The following is a 19,899-nucleotide window of genomic DNA, read 5'->3' as shown; positions in this document are numbered from 1 at the left end:
TAGTCCCAGTTACTCCTCTTCCAGTCCAGCTCTCTGCTGTGGCCTGGGAGGGCAGTGGAGGATGGTCCAAGTGCTTGGGCCCCTGCACCTGCATGGGAGACTGGGAAGAAGCTCCTGGCTCCTGGCTTCAGATTGGCACAGCTTCGGCTGTTACGGCCATTTGGAGAGTGAACCAACGGAAGGAATACCTTTCTCTCTATCTCTCCCTCTCACTGTCTTTAATTCTACTTCTCAAATAAATAAATAAAAATCTTTAAAAAAGTAATGGTACTCAGAGTTTTCAGACACACCACTAAGGATGGATATGAGTGTGCATTAGGTGTCCGTTCTGTTAACAAAGGGAGGAAGCATCCATTGTTCTCGCTGGCGGCTTACCCTGCCTCTGTGAAGTGAGGAGAGACTTCCCTTGGCATGGAACACTTGTGAGACCTCTGAAGTCTACTTCATACCAAGAAAGCCCATTTTAACCATATGTAGTGATTTTGACCTTTTTCCCCACTATCAGTAAACCTGTCTTGACTAAAATAGTTGAGGTCATAAGTTTTAAATCACTTTTGTAGGCAAAGATAATAAAAAGGACTATGCTTATCATTGCCTTTTTTTTAGTTTTAAAGATTTATTTGTTTTAAAGTCAGAATTAGAAAAGAGAGAAGAGACAGAGAGAGATTTTCCATCCACTGGTTCATTCTCCAAATGGCCACAATGGCCAGGCCTGGGCCAGACTAAAACCAGGAGCTTCGTTTGGGTCTCCCACATGGGTGGCAGGGGCCCACGCATTTGGGCCATCCTCCGCTGCCTTCCCAGGCCGCAGTAGCAGGGAGCTGGATCTGAAGAGGAGCAGCCAGGACTGGAACTGGTGCCCATATGGGATGCCAGCATTGCAGGCTGAGGCTTTACCTGCTCCACCACAGCACTGGTTCCTTGTCATTGCTCTTCTATCATGAGCAGTCCAAGACAGAAGCGTGCCTCTGCGGCTTGGCTGTCCTCGGATCATGCCTTATTCATGCTGAATCAGCCAGCCAACCTCATAGTGAAGCCTGAATGTCCTTGATTTTAAGCGATGCTTACAATGTCTATTATCTGCTGGATTGTCTTCCTGTTCTGTGTGGTTTTTTCCCCACATAAAAAATTTAAAATATATGTAGAGGTGGGTCTGTGGTGCAGTGGATTGAGCTGTTGCTTGGGACCCCTGCATCCCATATCAGAGTACGTGGGATCGAGTCCGGGCTGTGCTCTCCATTCCACCTTTCTGCTAATGCACATCCTGGGAGGCAGCAGGTGGCGGCTCGGGCCCTTGGGTCTCTGCCACCTGTGTGAGAAATGCAGACGGGATTGCTGGCCTGTAGCTTCTGCCTGACCTAACACTGGTTGTTGTGGCATTTGGTGAGTGAACCAGTAGATGGAAGATCTCTCTCTCTCTCTTACTCTGTTGCTCTGCCTTTCAAGATAAATAAATAAATAAATAAATAAACAAATAATAAATAAATCCCACCATCCAGATGAGCTGAACATTACCATTTTCTTTGTGCTTACCTTACAACTTTGGTCTCATAACCTCAGATCATTGTTCTGACAACCTCAATGAGAACCCGTCACATATGCAATTTATAGTTCTATTTACCAAGCACTTCCTATTTACCAAGTTCTACTTAGATATCTACATTAGCACGAGCACGTTTTAACTTTTTAATACATAATACATTCGTAATTCATGTCACACAGTCCTGCGAGGTGTGTACTGCTTGTTGTTAAGCCCATTTTACAGCTGAGGAAACTGAAGTGGGTAGAAGGTGAATAGTTGTGCCTGGTTAAGGACAGAGCTGGTGTGCAGTTCTGGGCCACCTCCCTGCTCTTACCCTTACCGTATGCAGTGCAGTGTTTTGTGTTCATCCCCTCCCTGAGGCCAGCCTGTTCTGGAGTTGGGGTGATTCTCCTGCCCCTATTAGGTTTCCCACCTGCTGTGTTCTCATCAACGTTTTACTGTGTATTATGGCTTGAGTGTCATCCTCAGAAAATAGAGCCCCAACAGCCCATTTTTTTTTTAACTCTCTTTCTTGAGGTCTTTTCAGATTATTACATAAAATTCCTGGTATATTTTAAAGTGCTTTGTGGTGGTTCATCATACAGCCAGACATCCATACTGCAAAACCTTGATTGTCCACCTGGGTTTCTCCCAGTAGTTGGCAGCAGAATGAGCATTCTGACTGCTTCCAAGCAGCGATGGAGCCTTGGATGAGCTCTGTACCCATTGCCGGAACTGCCTCGGCTGTTAGGAGGATCTGGGACTCACCAGTCTGGCTCCTCGCAGCCCTGAAAATCTGAACTGAACAGTAGAACACATCAGACTTTTTTCTACCCCCAAAACCGTGATTTTTTCATTGGAGTCATTGCTGTCCATTGTCACAGCCGTAGCAGAGTTTCTGGGGGATCTGAGACACCAGATAGAGGACAGTGGGACACCACTGCCCTCCAGTAGCATTTTCCAGAACACTTTGGTGGTAGCGGAGCTGCAGAAGTTTTGACATTTCATATTGGGCCTTGTCATCACACATAGCCCACTTTTGTCTTTTTCCATCGTGTTCCCTGTGTTGGCCCGTGTGAGGGAGTGTTAAGCCTGAACAGGCTTCGGCAGGATGCATTGTCCATGTCTGGATGGGTTTTTAGAACAGACTCGGGGGAATAAAATAGGCTCTGTGGACTGAGATGAGGGAAAAACCAACTTAATCGTATTACTTTGTTTTCCATGTTAGGAACGAGTTGTGGGCTTCCACGTACTGGGTCCAAATGCTGGAGAAGTCACACAGGGTTTCGCAGCTGCACTCAAGTGTGGACTGACCAAAACCCAGCTGGACAGCACCATTGGAATCCACCCTGTCTGTGCAGAGGTAGGTCACCTGCGCCTCCCAGCGTGTGAGGGGCAGATGGAGGAGTGTGACGCCAGTGCTCCTTCTGCTGAACTGGAGCTGCTTCTGTATCTCCTAACCATGTGAGAATGACTGAGAAAACCTCCAGAGACGACACTGATGCTAAAGACAGCTTTCCCTCTTTCACATATGTATAGTTCCCAGTATGGATTGCAAGCCTCTATCATGCCCCAAAGTGGCAAAAATTCTGAGAGTGACTTACAGAGATATGACTTAAATCTTTGTGTGTCATGTCTTCTGAGTGATTCTCACGGCAGTTAGTTAATGTCATTTGTAGGCAGAAAGAGCCTTAATTGTTCCCAGGTACTCTGGGCCTCCCTAAGTGGAGATGTCTGCCTCTTTTGGTATCAGAGAATGAGATTTAAAAGTGATGCTTTCAAGAGGTCAAGCAAATGGTGGTGGAACTGGAAATCAACCAGTCTAGGCCTCTGGGTGTCAGTGTTTCTTTGCTGTCAGTGATCATTCAAGAGTTGATCGTTTTTAGCGCTGCATCAGGATGAAAACCCAAAAGTGTGTTCACATTGGAGAAGATGGTGAAGGTTGGAGGGAGGCATCCCATAGCCTACCAGCTGAGGTGTGGAGCTGGAAATTGCTTTTGTTTACCGTGGTCAGTGGTTTCCAGAGTGCACGTTGCAGTTGCAGGCACGCGCACATAAACACACGCTCATGTGCACATTTGTGTCAGATTTCGTTCAGTGGCTTGAAAACTGATTGGTCATGGTTGGCCCTACATGACCACTGTATTACCTGTACCTGTGTGAGGTGGATGCACCTTTTTCCTAGAAAGCTGTTATCTTTGTAAAGGACAGGAAGCTAACCCTCAAAAAATATATAACATAAGCACTGGGGAGTGTCAGTTATAGAATATGTGAGAAATCTTTTATTCAGTGCAGTGACTCCCACTGCGTGCTCAGGGAAGGAGCACTTAGCTTCCCTTTTTTGAGTGCCACAACTGGGTGCCCAGGAGTCTGAAGTCAAGGTGGCATTAGGGCCATGCTTCCTCTAGAGGCTCTGGGGAGGAATCTTTGCCTCTTGTGTCTTCTTGTTGCTCCTGGAAATCCTTGGCTTGTAGATGCATCGCTTCATTCTTAGCCCCAGTCTTCACATGGCCCCATCTCCTGTGTGTCTGTGTCCAAATTTCCCTCTTTTTTCTTTTTTTACTTTTTTGCTCTTTGAGAGGCTGGGAGACAGAAAGCAGAGACCGAGTTCCCATCCACTAGTCCACTCCCTAAATGCCCCAAATGACCCCCACTAGACCTGAAGCAAGGCACTGGGAACACAGGTCTCCTATGTGGTGGCAGGAACCCAGTCACTTCCCCCATCACCATTGCCTTCCAGGCTCTGCATTGGTAGGAAGCTGATTGAGGAGCCTGAGCCAGGAACCAAACTGAGACACTTCCAAGATGTGGGACGTGACTCCTGACTACTTGGCCAAATGCCTACCCCCATCTTACAAGAGTACCAGTCATTGGATCAGGGGCCTGCTACAGTCCAGTGTGACCTCATTCTAACTTGATTGTGTCTAAAGAGACCCTATTTCTAAATAAGGCCACAGTCACAGGTACTAGGGTTAGGACTTAAACCTTTGGAGGAGACACAGCCCCACCCACTACAATGAGCATATTTAAAAATTTAGGAGTGGGCTTTCAGTCTCGGTTAAGACTCCCACAGCCCCTATCGGAGTGCCTGGCTCAGCCTCCTGACTGCAGCTGCTTCCCATTGCAGCCCTGGGGAGCAGCAGGGGCGGCTCAAACAGTTGGGTTCCTGCTGCCTGGATTGTGTTCCTGGCTCCTGGCCGCGGCCTCATCTGTTTAGGGGCATTTGGGCAGTGAAGCAGTGGGAGCTATGTCTTCTGCCTCTCACATAAACTAGCTGATTTTGTAAAAATCAGATACCAGTCCCAAGACCCAAACTGCAGCAATTAAGGGTCTAATTTGGGGTCAGAAGTCAGCTGTGAGCAGGCTGGTGGAGAACAGGGCTGCTTGCTTGCGGGACGCCATGCACCTTGTTTGTTTGCAGTGCCCTGTCACTCAGCGGTGACGAGCACAGCCGCTGCAGACTCACTGCCAGCTGGACGAGAAGATGCGCTGAAGAGCAGGATGCCCCCTGAAGCCCCTGGCCTGCTCCCGTTGGTGTTTCTATCATGTTGGCCACAGTGCATCTCCCTCTGTTGGTCCCCTTAGGACTCTGAAGCCCGGAGGCTGAGTGTTTGACACTTTGATGGGACTTGGATTTTTAAAAATTTCCTGGCGTCGTGACTGATGAACAAGATACTCTGTGAACACGTTTGTTGCAAGGCTGTATGCATAGCTGTGTCCCGGGCACTGAGGGTCCAGCAGAGGATATAAGATAGGCTGAAGAGAGGTGGGCAGATGAGCAAAAGTGCAACGACTTCCTAGGACTGCACTGGGCACACCCAGCACCTTGGAGGTTCTCTTTTTACTCACAAAATGCTTCTGACAGCAAGTGTGTCAGACACATGCATCCCTGTCCAGACACCAGCTGGGACATGCCCTGCGGTGTTGGTTCTCACACTGCCTGGACTTGGCACCAGACCCCACAAGTGAGGGACTCAAGACCTGCAGGCTTGTCTTCACTTTGGATGCCAGCCTCAAGTCCAGGCTGCACTTTTGAACACCCAGCTAAAAAATCAGAGCGTTCTTACAACCCTTCGTCAGGTTCAGTACATTCCTAGAATGGCTCACGCAGCTCAGGAAAACACCTTACTTGCATTTACTGATTTACTGTGAAGGCTGCAGCTTGGGAATGGCCGGATGGAAGAGGCACACAGGGCAAGATGGGCTGGAGAGGGATGCAGAGAGTCCATGCCCTCCCTGGATGTGCCACCTTCCCAGGACCTCAGAGTTCAACCTGGGAGTTCTCCAAACCACTGCCATTAGAGGGCTCTGTGGTGTGCCCATTAACTTAAGCATGACTGATTCATCATCGGCCAATAGTTGTTAACTCAGTTTCCAGCCTTCTCACCTTCCCAGAGGTCGAGGAATGGCAGTGGGACTGAGTTCCAGCACTGGGACCCCAGTTTGCTCCCCTGGAAACCAGGGGATGGTAACCCCCATCCTGGAGCCATCCCGGGGCCTCCCAGAAGTCACCTCGTAAGCATAGCCTTGGCTGTGTTTGAAAGGAGCATATAATGACCATTAAAAAATGTTTCTCTCACTCTTACCACTCAGGAAATGACAGGTATTGCCAGCAACCAGGGATGAAGATCACATGTGTATATATCACATCACATATTGCAAAGATCCTGGGCATAGTGATGCAGGAGGCCATTCTTCCTTGAGACCAGAGCAGCTGGTGTGAGCCAGTCAGAGGGGGCAAAGGTGTGGGAAGAGGGGAGCGTGGTTCATTCAGAGACCTGAAGATACCTCGCAGTAGCTGGAAGAGTTTAGGGAGAGGTAAGAAAACCATGCTGGGAAAGTAGGAGGCTAAGTTGTGGCCTGGGATCCCTGTGGGGCATTGGAGTCCTGCAGAGAGTTTTCAAGCAGCGAGCAACGTGATATGAGTGAGGTTCAGAGAAAGACCCCAGCTACACTGGAGAGCAGCTGACGGAGGTGAGCCTGTCAGGTGGCTGGTGAAGGAGGAGGAGAGGAGGGTTGTGGCAGTGGAGGGGCAGTGGTGTATCTCAGACGGAGTTCCTAGTTTCTCCAGTCGACTGGAGCTGGGAAGGGGGCTTACCTGAGAAGGACTCAGCTTTGTGGCCTGAAGTGAGAAGGGGTAGAGCAAGAGCCTGTCTGGGGGAACAGTAGTGATTCTCTGCTAGGGTTTGCTGTGTGCTAGCCACGGGCTCTCCACCCATCGACTTACTAGTCCTTGTGAGCACTGTACCAGGAAGGTAGGAGTGGAGTCGCCATTTGAGAGACAAGGAAAATGAGAACTGAGAAGCTTGCCCATGGTTTCGCAGTCTGGTGGTGGCAGAGCTGAGATTCAAGCTCAGGCAGCCCAGCTCCCGGGGCCCCACACCATCCAGGAGATAACTCCACTTCCGTGGGCCACCCTGCAGTATTTGGCATAGAAATAAAAAATGAGCAGTGACTTCCTGGTGACAACATTAGTACACACGCAGAGTGTTCTCTCGTTCTGCACATTCTTCTCTGTGAGACCTGGCTGGGCGACCCAACTTTTTAAAAGCTTAATTTCCATATTAACTCAAATCGCAGTAATATCTAAGTTACAAGATTGGTTAGAAATGCTGTGTATGTAAAGCTTCTAGGCGAGTTCCTAGCATTTGGTAGGCGTTCACTCTGTTCCCCAGGGAGTTTCTCTATAGAAGATGTGGCTTGACTACAAGGTCATCAGTACTGTGTTTTTCAAAGGGGGAGGGGGATGGAGGAAAACTCATTTGTGTGTGTGTGTGTTTTCTTTTTACCCTTGGTCATAAATTATTTGCTTAGATGCTAGATTTTGAAAATCCAGCACCCTAACTGGTAATCTATTTAAAAAGTCTTAATCTAGGGGAAGTGAAATTTGTTTGGTAGGGGATTCTCAGGGATTCTATTCTGTTCAACACTGGGCAGTGATTGGATTTGCTTCTGGACCCACAGTTCATAGTGTCTAGTCAATGTGGTCCGTAGAATATGTGTGGTTCGTCCCTGATGAGGTCAAGATACAGATGCAGAGTTAAGAGTTAGGAAATTTTTTATGAGTAATTTGATGGGATCTGCTGTAATAAAAAATTGAGGTTTAATTTTATATGCTTTTTAAAATTTCATTTTCTAGTACATTTTTATTGAATTTAACAAATGTCAGTCTCTTGATGGATTAGAAGTTACAATAATTGAAAAACTGGCCCTGAGCCCTGCTTTGAAGGGGTATGGGGCCAGCTGTGGTTGGTTGCAGAGTGAGTCCTAGAAGGAACCACGCCCCATGATAAGAGGCTTTGAGCAGTCTTTGGCTCTGAGGCTTCCTCCTTTGAGACTTTGCCCTTTGGAGTGAAACAACATCCTCAAGGCTTTCTTGTGGAATTGCTCTCGGAGCTGGAGAATGCTCGTGTACTGACCAGAGGCCAGATGATGAGGGGTCTTGGCACCCGGAGCGTCAGTAAGGCTGGAGTTTTAATCAGGGTGAGATGGGATGGTGAGCAGTGATTCCGGACATTAGAACAGCAGTCACTGAACAGGAAACAGTTTCCTGATGACTTGTAGTTTTGAGTCATAATTTCAACTAATCACATTTACTCTACTGTTTGGGGACAGAATAGCTCAATAGGAAAGAACATTTGAAATGTCTTAATGTTAGTGCCAGCTGTCAGAAGTTTTGGGATTTTTTGTTTAACCATTAACATAATCCTCTTCTGAAGAGAGGGAGGAGCCCTGTAGGGCCAGATAGGAGGCTGTGAAGTAAAAGCCTCCAGCAGCGCTTGGCCTAAGTGTCCTGTGTGTTGGGGTAGAAGCAATGGAGCCTATGCTCATTTTTTTTAAAAAATTGTTTGAGAGGCAGACACACAGAGTTCCCATCTACTGATACCATTCCCAAAGGCCTGCAGTGCTGGGGCTGGGTTAGGGTTGGAGCCAGGAGCCCAGAACATGATTCAGGTCTCTGAGGAGGGTGGAATGGACGCACTTACTCCTGCTACCCCAGGGTCCACATCAGCAGGAAGCTTGAGTTAGGAGCTGGAGCCAGGAATCAAACCCAAACACTGCAGCATAGAATGTGAGCTTCTGAACTACTAGCTAAACATCTGTTCCTTTCTTCATTATATAAATGTGTGTTGTCAGTATTAAAAAAGAGCAAAGAGGGCGGCGCCGTGGCTCAACAGGCTAATCCTCCGCCTTGCGGCGCCGGCACACCGGGATCTAGTCCTGGTTGGGGTGCCGGATTCTATCCTGGTTGCCCCTCTTCCAGGCCAGCTCTCTGCTATGGCCCAGGAAGGCAGTGGAGGATGGCCCAAGTCCTTGGGCCCTGCACCCGCATGGGAGACCAGGAGAAGCACTTGGCTCTGGCTTTGGATCAGCACGATGCGCCAGCTGCAGCGGCCATTGGAGGGTGAACCAACGGCAAAAAGGAAGACCTTTCTGTCTCTCTCTCTCTCACTATCCACTCTGCCTGGAAAAAAAAAAAAAAAAAAAAAAAAAAAGAGCAAAGAGCTCTTACTACCTTTGCCCATTTTGAATGGGTTTTTGGTTTTGTATACAAATCTACAAATAGTTCCTAAGAAACAGAACTTAAGTCTGTGAATTTGCTTGGTATTTGAATGTTTTAAGTATTCAAAAGAAAGCATATTTTATTTAAAAAAATTATTTATTTATTTATTTGTTTATTTGAAAGGCAAAGAGACACACACAGATATCTTCCATCCGCTGGCTCACTTCCCAAACGGCCACAATGACCAGGGCTGGGCCAGGTGGGAGCTAGGAGCTTCTTTTGAGTCTCCTATATGGGTGCCAGGGGCCCAGAGGCCCAGGGACTTGGGCCATCTTCTGCTGCTTTCCCAGTCACACTAGCAGGGAGCTGGATTGGAAGTGGAGCAGCCGGGACTCAAATTGGCACCCATATGGGATGCCAGCACTGCAGGCCATGGCTTAATCTGCTGTGCCACAGTGTTGGCCCCACAGAGCACTTGTGGTAGTACATTATAAATATCTTCCTAACACAGCTGTTTTCCTTATGCATTGTCTTCCTACAAAGTAATTGTATTGCTTTTAGAAAAGGTTGCTAGTTTGTGGAATCATCAGTATCAAGATATTAAGATATTAAAAGGTGCTAATAAAAATGTTGCAAAATTCAGTGTAAAATATTTCTTCTATACTAAGTGTAAAAGGATAACTGTTTTGAGGACTTTCACCTGACACTCCTAACAAAGATGAACCTCTTACTGTAACTGATTTTTGCGGGTGTGAGTCGTCCATGTTTTCTTCTGGCCATTACTTGTGTCTGAACTTTTTCTAGTGCTTATGATGTGTGTGTGGGCGTGTGCATGTATGTGCATGCAACACCCAGGAAAGGGCTTTGTCCCTGCTCGGAGGCTAAAGCAGACCAAAAACTCCGCTCATATGAAAGTATTTTCTCCTTTTGTTTGGGTGTTTTTGAATTGATCCCTGTTGCTTTGACTGCATAATTAAAAGTGGCCATGATTTTTTTTTTTAGTTGATGCTGGCAGTAATGGTAATAGAAGGGGTAACAATTCTGGATGCATGCATGTCCCAGAGCCACCAAGGAGTGGTGATGACATTCACTGAGAGAAGCTTAATCCTCGATTAAGTGGAAGGATTCTGTGTTGGACATGTGACGTTTTCAAGCGTCATCCAAGAGGAGGTGTTGGTTAAGTCTTAGCAGTGTGTTTCTCGAAGGAGACTCGATGGCCGATGATTGACAAATTCCTGTGCCTGCAGGGAGTAGCCTATTCAGTGAGGCTCCTTGGGCAAGTCCCTAGTGAAGGGGAGATCAGGGTGGAGCTAGGGAGATGCTTCCTGGCCTTTTGATGCCACGCACATGCACACACACGAGTGACGTTCCTATTCGTGCTGCACACTTTGGGGTAACCAAGGAAGGCAGCGGGGCCTACAGCCACCTCAGCGCTAGGGGAGCTCAGCGTTTCCGCACACATCTCTGCCATGGCTGACCAACAGCCACGATAGAAAGAGACAGGAAAAAACACATTCTGGAAGTAAAAGAGGAAAGAATGGTTGAAAGATGAATTAGACCAGGGAAAAGTGCAACGGAGAGGCTGTGTGGAGGGAAATCTGGGCGGTGTCCTTGGCTGAAGATGAGAAAGCTACCCCTGGCTGCAGGGCGAGGGCAGCCAGATGCAGACCAGGGACGCTGCTCAGGGTTCTGTCTGGGAGGATGAGAGACAGTGGTCATGGGACGGGGCTGAGGCTGAGGGAGTGGTAAGATGAGTGCAGTTTGAGGCCTCCTAGACTCCAAGGAAAGAACCAAAGGGGAGGGAGCAGGTGAGGGTGGCCGGGAGCAGGCATCCGGCGTAGCCTGACGGTGCCCACATCCCACATTGGGGTATTTGGGTTTGGCCTTTGGCTCTTCTGTGGCTCCTGATTCCAGGTTCCTACTAAGGCACACCTGGAAGGGCGGCAATGGTGGCTCAAGTGATTGGGAGCTGGCCACCCACAGGGAGACCTGGGTTGAGTTCCTGGCTACCAGCTTCTGCTGGGGCCTTGGCAGGCATTTGGGGTGTGAACCAGTGGATAGAAGCTGTCTCTCTGTCTTGAGAATTAAATAAATAAAATTTTAAAATAATAATAAAGAGGGCTGGCGGCAGGTGATATAATGAAAAGAACATGAGGGGTTGGGATCCCGGAGCCGGCAGGGGAGGGGCAGGTGGGGGCAGCTCTGCTTTTCCTGAGCAGGAAAAAGGGGCTGGCGCTTCTTCTCCCTTCCCTCAGCCGCAAGACCTCCCACCTTGTCTCTTGTTGTGGATCTGCCTGCGATGGGTTGCTCCATTTTAATTTGTCTGAAAATGCCTTTATTTTGCCTTTTTTGCAGGAAGGATATTTTTGTGGCCTGTGCAGTTTTAAGTTGACAGATTTTTTTTTTTTCCTTTAGCACTTGAACCTGTTCTGGGTCCCTGGGTTTTGTTGTCTTCTTCAAAGAGTACTAAGTTTCCGTGGGAAGCAGTTAATGTCCTGTGGATCACTTTGATCCTTTTGAGGCTTGTTTTCAACAAGTTTCTAGAATGTTAGGTCTAAGCGGCTTTTGCTCTGGGGCTAGTAATGTTTAGCCTTCTTCCTGTGGTGTGGCTTTCCGATGTCCCTGTGAACGGCCCTGGGTGGGCTTGGGTACTTGTTCAGTACACAACCTGCTGGCTGCTGCTTTCCCCAGCCTCCTCGGCACACACAGCTTGGTGTTCGGCCCCAGGGCACCTGCCTGCAGGTTTCTGGAGCTCTTTCTCTGGGTAGCTCTTTTCTCAGGAATTCTTACGTCATAGCTTGCAAGCCTCCTCATTGTCCCCTGACCGGTCTGGGTCTGTCTCCACATCAGGGTGACTTGCTCTCTTTGGGTCCTTGGCCTGGGTCAGAGTCTGATAAAATGGCTCCAGGTGGAAAGCTAGGCCCGCTGAAGGTTCAACAGCCTGTCGCCTGTTGCCGCATGTAGAAAACACTTGTCACGTAATCTCCAGTTTTCTGAGTGGTAAAGGATGGAGAAGAGCCTGTTCCATACTAATTACTCTGTTAGGCCAGGAATGGAAATGTAGTTTTAGCTTTTATTCATTTAAAATAATTTGAGACACAGCCTCCATTCCCTGTTTCACTACTCCAGATGCCTGCATCAGCTGAGAGCAGCTGGGGCCTAAGTTGGGACCAGTAACTCAGTTCTGTTACTCTACCTGGGTGGCAGGGACCCAGCTGCTCAAGCCATCATTGGAAGCTGGAGTCAGGAGCTCGAACCAGGAGCCTGGCCCAAATCAAACCCAGGTACTCTGTTCATGACACATAGGCATCTTAACCAGCACCTTTACTGATAGGCTAAATAAACACCTGCCCTCAAAATCTGTTTGCTTGGTTTTTTAAGGTTTTATTTATCTATTTGAGAGGCAGAGTTACAGATAGGGAAAGACAGAATGAAAGGTCTTCCATCTGCTGGCTCACTCCCCAAATGGTTGCAACAGCCGGAGCTGGGCTGATCTGAAGCCAGGAAATTAGGAGCCTCCTCCGAGTCTCCCACTTGGGCTCAGGGGCCCAATCACTTGGACCATCCTCTACTCCTTTCCCAGGCCATAAGCAGAGAACTGGATCAGAAGTGGAGCAGCAGCCGGGACAGGAACCAGAGCTTTTTGTAGCATATGGTAAATTACAGAACTACAGCATGGAGCCAAGAAAGGGTATAGCAGAGAGCCTAAGAACTGGGGGCCAGCACTGTGGCATAGAGTCCCATGTGGGCGCCAGTTTGAGTTCTAGCAACTCTACTTCCGATCCAACTCTCCGCTAATGCGCCTGGGAAAGCAGCAGCAGATGGCCCAAGTACCCACATGGGAGACCCAGAAGAAGCTCCTCCCTTCGGCCTGACCCGGCCCTAGCTGTTGTGGCCATTTGGAGAGTGAACCAGCAGACAGAATCAATCGATCTCTCTCTCCCTTCCTGCCTCCCTCCCTCCCTCCCTCCCTCCCTCCCTCCCTCCCTCCCTCTATCCCTCTATCTTTCCCCCTGCTTCTTTCTCTGTATTTCTGCCTTTCAAATAAATAAATCTTGAATATATATATATATGTGTGTGTGTACACACACAGTCTTGCTGTTTAAAACTACAAAAAAATTACAGGAAGAAATACACAAGAATAATAAGCACCAATTAGGGGGAGAAGGCCATCAGGAGGAGGATGGGGGCACGGATTCTACCAGTGTGGGATGCATGTGGGTGTGGCTAGCAGTCACCTCACACCTTTCTGTGTTCAGAGTATTTCAGGAAGAATTTCTTTCAAAGAGTTGACAAGCATCTAGGGTAACTGCTTGCTACCGTCACTGTCATTCTAACAAAAATCTTCATTAGCTCTAACAGAGGTTGTTGCTCTTTCGGTTTTCAGTGGTTTTCCCACTCTGTCCTCTGGAGATGACGTGTCTGTTTTGTTTGTCTAAAGGAGTCAGCTTCGTCATTCTCAGCATGCGTTGTGTTACCTGAAGCCCTTCCTGTTCATTCCTTAGCCCAGGTGTCTAAACACGTCACCCTTTCTCTTCCCTGCAGGTATTCACAACGCTGTCGGTGACCAAGCGCTCCGGGGGCGACATCCTGCAGGCTGGCTGCTGAGGTTAAGCCCCAGTGTGGATGCTGTCGCCAAGACTCCAAACCACTAACTTGGTTCCTTGCCCAAATCCAAGACGAAGTTTTTGGGATGGTTCTCTTGGCACCTGTTCAGGTGCTATGCTTACCACCACCCAGGAACCCCTTGGATCTTACGGGTAGAGGGTGGTGAGAGGAAGGAAGGCAGCATCACACTGGGGTTACCGTAACAGACTCGAAACTGGCCTTTGGCAGTGCATCAAAGTGTGCATCCATGAAGTCACGAGCCTGAAGCCTGCATGGTGGGCAGTGATGGAAGAGCTGTCAAATCAGTTTTAGCGCCATCTTTCCTTTGTGGATTTTCTGATTCTCGTCGTCGGACTTTGTCATGTTGATTATCTTCTTTTTTCCCCCCATGATGTCAATAATCTAGAAATGAAAAATGTTAGCATTCAGTTTTTCTCCCAAAGCAGTGTGTGGCTAAAGTATCCAAATTCTGTGTCTGGCACAGAAGGGGTGTGTTGGCTCACTCGGAGGCCACAGCTTGTCCCGTGAGAGAGCTCTCTTGTGGGCAGAAGGGACTCGCGTGTATCTGAGCACAGAGGTCCATGGCTGCCTCTGTGCCCGTGTGCTCCGCCACCAGCTGTGATCCGGCTCAGTGGGAAGGGAAGTGGCTGCTGGGCCACCTGTTTGAAGTGATTTTCCATTGCTTAGAATTTCCAGGGAGGCTCGGTGGTGCCTGAGGTGGAGGGGAAGCAGTCAATGTCTCACTTTATTTATTACTTGGTGTATTACATGTTGGTCTGCGTGAGCTGAGATACTTGGCAATGGAAAACACTAATTTAAAACCTTTTGGAGGTTGGCTTTAGCTGTAAGCTAAAAGCATATGCAAATACCAGGACTTTATTTTGTGTGTGTCATGGTGATCAATCCCTTCCCTAAGAACCACACCCATAAGAAACCAGGTCTTCCCACACTTGGGATTGTATTAACTTTTTTAAGGAAGCTGTTGCTATCATAAGTTATTGTTGCTATTTTTGAATACAGGTGATGTGAAGGATTTTCATGTTAAAACCAAGTGGTTTTGGTTCTCTGTGCTGAACGAACGTCTGTACCTGGTGGAGTTTTAGCAGAAGCCTCCGTGCTGTTCTGCTCCAACTTGTTTTACTGCAGAGTGTTCATTCCCCAGTTACAGGGCTGTGTGCACCCGTGCTGGCTGAGGGTGACACTGCGGCCATCGTCTCTGTCCCTGGGAACTGCTTGTTGACCGTGCGCTGTGGATACCAGGCCTCCAGCCAGCAGCTCTGTCGTCCCCTCTCCCTGCCTCCTGCACTGCTCGGCCACAGCACCAGGTGGTTGTGTTTTGAGCCACTTCAGGAAACCCACACGTCTGCCTGGTGTTTGGTCAGCAAAGAGCCCTGCCTCACGCCCTCATCCCATCTGGGTGCCTAAAGAAGCCAAGGGAATGGGAACTTGAGAGGGGAATTGAGGCGATTGGCTGTGTTTGGTCTTACTTTACTTAAAAAAAAAATTTTGTTCCTCCAAGTCTGCCAGTCTCTGAAATTAGAATCCGAGGCAGCATTAGGTGGCGGGGCCTCATCGAGTCGGGATCCTGGCTCAGTGGATTGGAAAGTTTTGCCCCCGCAAGAAGGATGATATTTCATAGATATGTCTTGTTTAAGTTCTGTTGTCACCCAGTGTCCTGAAACTCATACTAAATTCCATGTATTTTTGTTATGAATATTCTGGAAAAAATGAAGACAATGTGAAAGAGTAAAAGGTTTTAACAGCCACGTGTGTGCCTTGTTACTGAGTGGTGGTCTTGGGGTTCTTGGCAGGAGCCCTCAAGGTGGAGCGAGCTCACTGCCGGCTGAGCTCGGGTGACGTTGTGGGGTTCCACCCGGCCTTGTCTGCTGATGTTCAGGGTGTGGCGTTGGTGGCTTCTCCAGTTCCCCTTTCAGCCTGTCCTGATCTGGTCTGTAAGTCTTGGTCTGGAGGGTGGCAGAACCACCCCCACTCCACTGACAGCTTCTTCTGGGTCTCCCAGGGCTTTGTGCATCCAGAGCTGTGGCTGTCTCCGGCCCTGTGCAGTGCCGTGAGTGTGTGTGACCCTTTCTTCCTGTCTTGACTGAGCAGACGTATTCTGGGTATAGGAAGACTGACTCGTGGCCAGGCCCCAGCCCTGGCAGTATTGGGCACGTAGATGGTCATGCCTGGATTATTCATTCCCTCAGTCCACTTGTGTGTCAGTTACTAAGCAGAAACTCTTAGTCTGTGTTAATCCTCACCAGCAGTCTTCCCAAAGTACATTTCCTTCCCATGCTGAGTAACTGCAGGTGCTGTTAGGAGCCTGGCGAGTGTTTGCTACAGCATGTTCCGGGCTCTGCTGCACTCCGAGTGGCTGACTTAACCCCTAGCACAGTCCTGTTAGCAAGGTCCTCTTGCACTCGCTTACAGAGGAGACAGGTTCAAAGGTGCAAGCCACTTGCTCAGGTTTACACAGCCTGTGAGTAATGCGTCAAATTTTTAAGGCCTGGGGCTGGTATTGTGGTGCAGTGGGTTGGGCTGCCACCTGCATTGTCAGCATCCCATCTGAGCACCAGTTCAAGTCTCAGCCCCTGCTAATGGGACTGGGGAAGCAGTGGAAGATGGCGTAAGTATTTTTGGACATCTGTCACCCATGTGAGAGACCCGGATGAAGTTCCAGGCTCCAGCATTGGCCTGGCTCAGCCCCTGTTGTGGCCTTTGGGGAGTGAGCTGGTGGATGGGAGATTCTCTCTCTCTCTCTGTGTGTGTGTGTGTGTGTGTGTGTGGCCGCCTCTCTGTAACTGCCTTTCCAATAAATCTTAAAAAAAAAGTTGTGGAGGCCAGAGCTAGCCTGTAATTTCAAAGGCCCAGCTTCTTCCTCTTTGATGTGTGGGCGCTTTCAGGACTGCTCCCTCGATTGCTGGGACTCATCATTTTTTCCACCTGCCAGCAAACAGTGCTGTTGGCACACCTGACACCTGCTTGAGGTATTTTAACACTTTTCTGCCTGATCTTTCCTCTGCCCTTCTACTTCGGCAGACTTCCCTTGTCCCACTCCCTTGAGGCTTCTCAGAGTCCCCTGCCAGGCCCTGGACCTGTCACCTATAGCAGACCTGTCACCCAAATACGCTCTGTACTCCTTGCCTCCCTGGAAGGTTACGTGCTTTGGGTCATTTCCAGCCCAGATCCCCTGACTAAAGTCTCAGGGTACTGTGTGGCTTGGGCACTTCAAATCATTCTGCATGGAGACAGGCATATGCACCTGTGTCCACCACTAGGTAATGAAGGTGCTTCCTCTGCCTGTGCCCCTCAGCGTCAGCACAACAAGGACCGGTGCCTAAACAGACGATGTAACAGTTGCGGGTAGAGCCAAGCTGCTTGGTTTAGGACCTATCCGAGATGGCTACGTGAGGAGCGTCTGCATCTCTTCCTGTTAGGTCAAGAACCTTTGATTCCAATGGGACTGACAGTAGAAAGGGCAGAAACAACCAGTCAGCTGACCGACGAAGGGAACAGTGAGACACTGTTGCACTGCTGCTGTGGGGGTTAGTTGTGTGTCTTGACTTGGCTAAGGGATTCCCAGAGAGCTGGTAAAATGCTCCTGGGTGTGTCGGAGAGGGTCTTCCCAGAATACGTTTGCCTGAATTGGTACCCTGGGTAAAGAGTGTCCTCTCTGGCCGAGGTGGGCATCAGTTGTGATATTATGAAAGACCTCTGCGGCCTGCTGGTTCACTCCCCACGTACCTGCAGCAGCCAGAGCTGGGCCAGGCCCTAGACAGGAGCCAGGAACTCAATTTGGGTTTTCCACATGAATAGCAGGGACTCAACTACTTGAGCCATCACCTGCTGCTTCCCAGAGTGTGCATTAACATGGAGATGCAATTGGAGGTGGAGCTGGGACTGAAGCCCAGGGCTGTCCTAACCACTGTGCCAAACACCCACCTGTTTTCTGCTCTGATTTGCAATTGCTTACTAATTTGCCTCTAGTGTTCGTATTTCAGACCAACTCATGCAATAATAGTCAGAACGTACTATATACTTTTGTTGTCTGCACAGTGAGGTTACGTTGTAGGTGCTCTACATCCATCAACTCGTTTAATTCTCAGAGCCTCTGAAGAGAGTAGCACTCTCTCAGTTGGAGGGCCAGGCGAGGCTTTAAGTGGGTCTGCCAGCAGGGATACTGGAAGGTGGTCTTGGGATCAGGAGGGAGGAGAGAGCAGGCTCTGAGCCGGTACCTGTCTTAAAAACTAACAGCAACCCCAAGACTAGTGTTGCTCAGGTAGAGAAGGCTGGGCAGTTTCATCTGCTACCATAAGCAAAACAAAGACATTTGAAAAACTTCAGATTATGAAGGAAAAGCCATTGGTCAAATATTTAAATGCCTCCCTAATTTTTTTTTAAAGATTTATTGTTTGTTTAAAAGAGTTACAGGGAGAGAGGGAGAGACAGATCTTCCATCCACTGGTTCAGCCTTCAGATGGTTGCATTGGCCAACCTGAAGCCAGGAACCAGGAGCTTCATCTAGGTCTCTCATGAGGGTCTGCTGCTTTTCCCAGGCAATAGCAGGGAGCTGGATCGGAAGTGGAGCAGCCAGGACTTGAACCAGCACCCATATGGGGTGCTGCCATCGCAAGTGGCAGCTTTACCCACTACGCCACTACATAATACTTTTTTTTTTTTAAAAAAAGATCTTATTACTTGATAGAGTTACACAGAGAGAGGAGAGGCAGAGAGAGAGAGAGGTCTTCCATTCGATGGTTCACTCCCCAATTGGCTGCAACAGCCAGAACTGCGCCTATTGAAGCCAAGAGCCAGGAGCTTCTTCCGGGTCTCCCGTGTGGGTGCAGGGGCCCAAGGACTTGGGCCATCTTCTACTGCTTTCCCAGGTCATAGCAGAGAGCTGGATCAGAAGTGGAGCAGCTGGGACTAGAACCGGCACCCATATGGGATGCCAGTGCTTCAGACCAGGGCATTAACCCACTGCGCCACAGTGCTGGCCCCATTACATAATATTTCAACTGATAAATGCAGTTGGGTCCAACTCCCATATATCAATAAATGATTGGTGCTTAAGGCAGGAGGGGACTATATTTCCCAGTTCCTGGAGTGATGGGTTGGCAGCTCTGTAGTAGAAGGGTGTGGGGAATGAGATCCTGAAACGGCTGAGAGAAGACGTGAAGGGAGCTGGGAGCTGCAGACAAAACAGAGGACGTGAAGGGAGCTGGGAACTGCAGACAAAACAGAGACGCTTCCTGTGCAGAGTGGTTCAGTTAATCTTGTAAAGAGCCTTCAGAACTGGGTCAGGCCCATTTTCAGGTGAGAAAAATGAGCTCCTTGCCACTTGCCCAAGCTCAGGTAATTCCAGAGCCAAAGAGAAGGTGTGCCCCCTAGTGTCCATCCCTGTGCACAGCAGGCTGCCACTTGTCCATTACCTTATTGAAACACAAACTGCTCCCTTGAACAAGGCTACAGAGCTAAAATGTTGCAAGGGTTTGCAAATCAAGGGGGAGGCACAAAGTTGCTGAGGCAACCTCATCCTCTGGATATCTATAAAACCGATCCTTGGGGCCGGCACTGTGGCGCAGAGGGTTAACACCCTGGCCTGAAGCGCCAGCATCCCATATGGGTGCCAGTTCTAGTCCCAGCTGCTCCACTTCCGATGCAGCTCTCTGCTATGGCCTAGGAAAGCAGTGGAAGATGGCCCAAGTCCTTGGGTCCCTGCACCCATGTGGGAGACCCGGAAGAAGCTCCTGGCTCCTGGCTTTGGATTAGTGCATCTCCATCCGTTGCAGCCAATTGGGGAGTGAACCAGCGGATAGAAGACTCTCTCTCTCTCTCTCTCTCTCTCTCTCTGCCTCTCCCCCCTCTCTGTGTAACTCTGACTTTCAAATAAATAAATAAATCTTAAAAAAAAAAAAAAAAAGCCGGATCCTTCTCTAGCACTGTGCATTGAAGACCACAGTGTGTGTGAGAGCACCCTACAGTTTACATGGTAGAGCCAAGCAGGCATCTCTGACCTGGAGGTGGGGGAGGACTTCTTAACCCACGGCCACAACTCCAAGGCAAAGGCACCAACAGGGCCGACTGCCTCACAAGTTCTGGCCCACAAAGGCCGCCACGGGCAAAGTTGACAGACGACAGAAATGGGGGAAGACAGAGTCTGAACATGTCAAGGAACCTGGGCCCAGATGATGACAAGGAATTCTGGCCAATCAATAAGAAGACAGGAACCCCAACAGAAAAAGGGCAAAGGACACGGAACTGG

At 49.0% G+C, this 19,899-nt stretch overlaps 1 protein-coding gene across 3 annotated transcripts in view; it reads left to right on the top strand.

Moving 5' to 3' along the window:
* TXNRD1 (thioredoxin reductase 1) overlaps nucleotides 1-15,400 on the top strand; it is a 62,579-nt gene extending 47,179 nt beyond the window's left edge. For all 3 annotated transcript variants that reach the window (XM_062202996.1, XM_062202994.1, XM_062202995.1), the window contains 2 exons: nucleotides 2,751-2,885; nucleotides 13,572-15,400. In XM_062202996.1, the coding sequence (XP_062058980.1) occupies nucleotides 2,751-2,885; nucleotides 13,572-13,634 (198 nt within the window). In that variant the 3' untranslated portion in view covers nucleotides 13,635-15,400. The remainder of the gene's footprint in view (nucleotides 1-2,750; nucleotides 2,886-13,571) is intronic.
* Nucleotides 15,401-19,899: the final 4,499 nt, after the last annotated feature.

The sequence above is a fragment of the Lepus europaeus genome, chromosome 10 (genome assembly GCF_033115175.1).
Source record: "Lepus europaeus isolate LE1 chromosome 10, mLepTim1.pri, whole genome shotgun sequence".
NCBI classification, from domain to species: Eukaryota; Metazoa; Chordata; class Mammalia; order Lagomorpha; family Leporidae; genus Lepus; species Lepus europaeus.
This window is presented reverse-complemented; position numbering and strand designations above follow the sequence as displayed.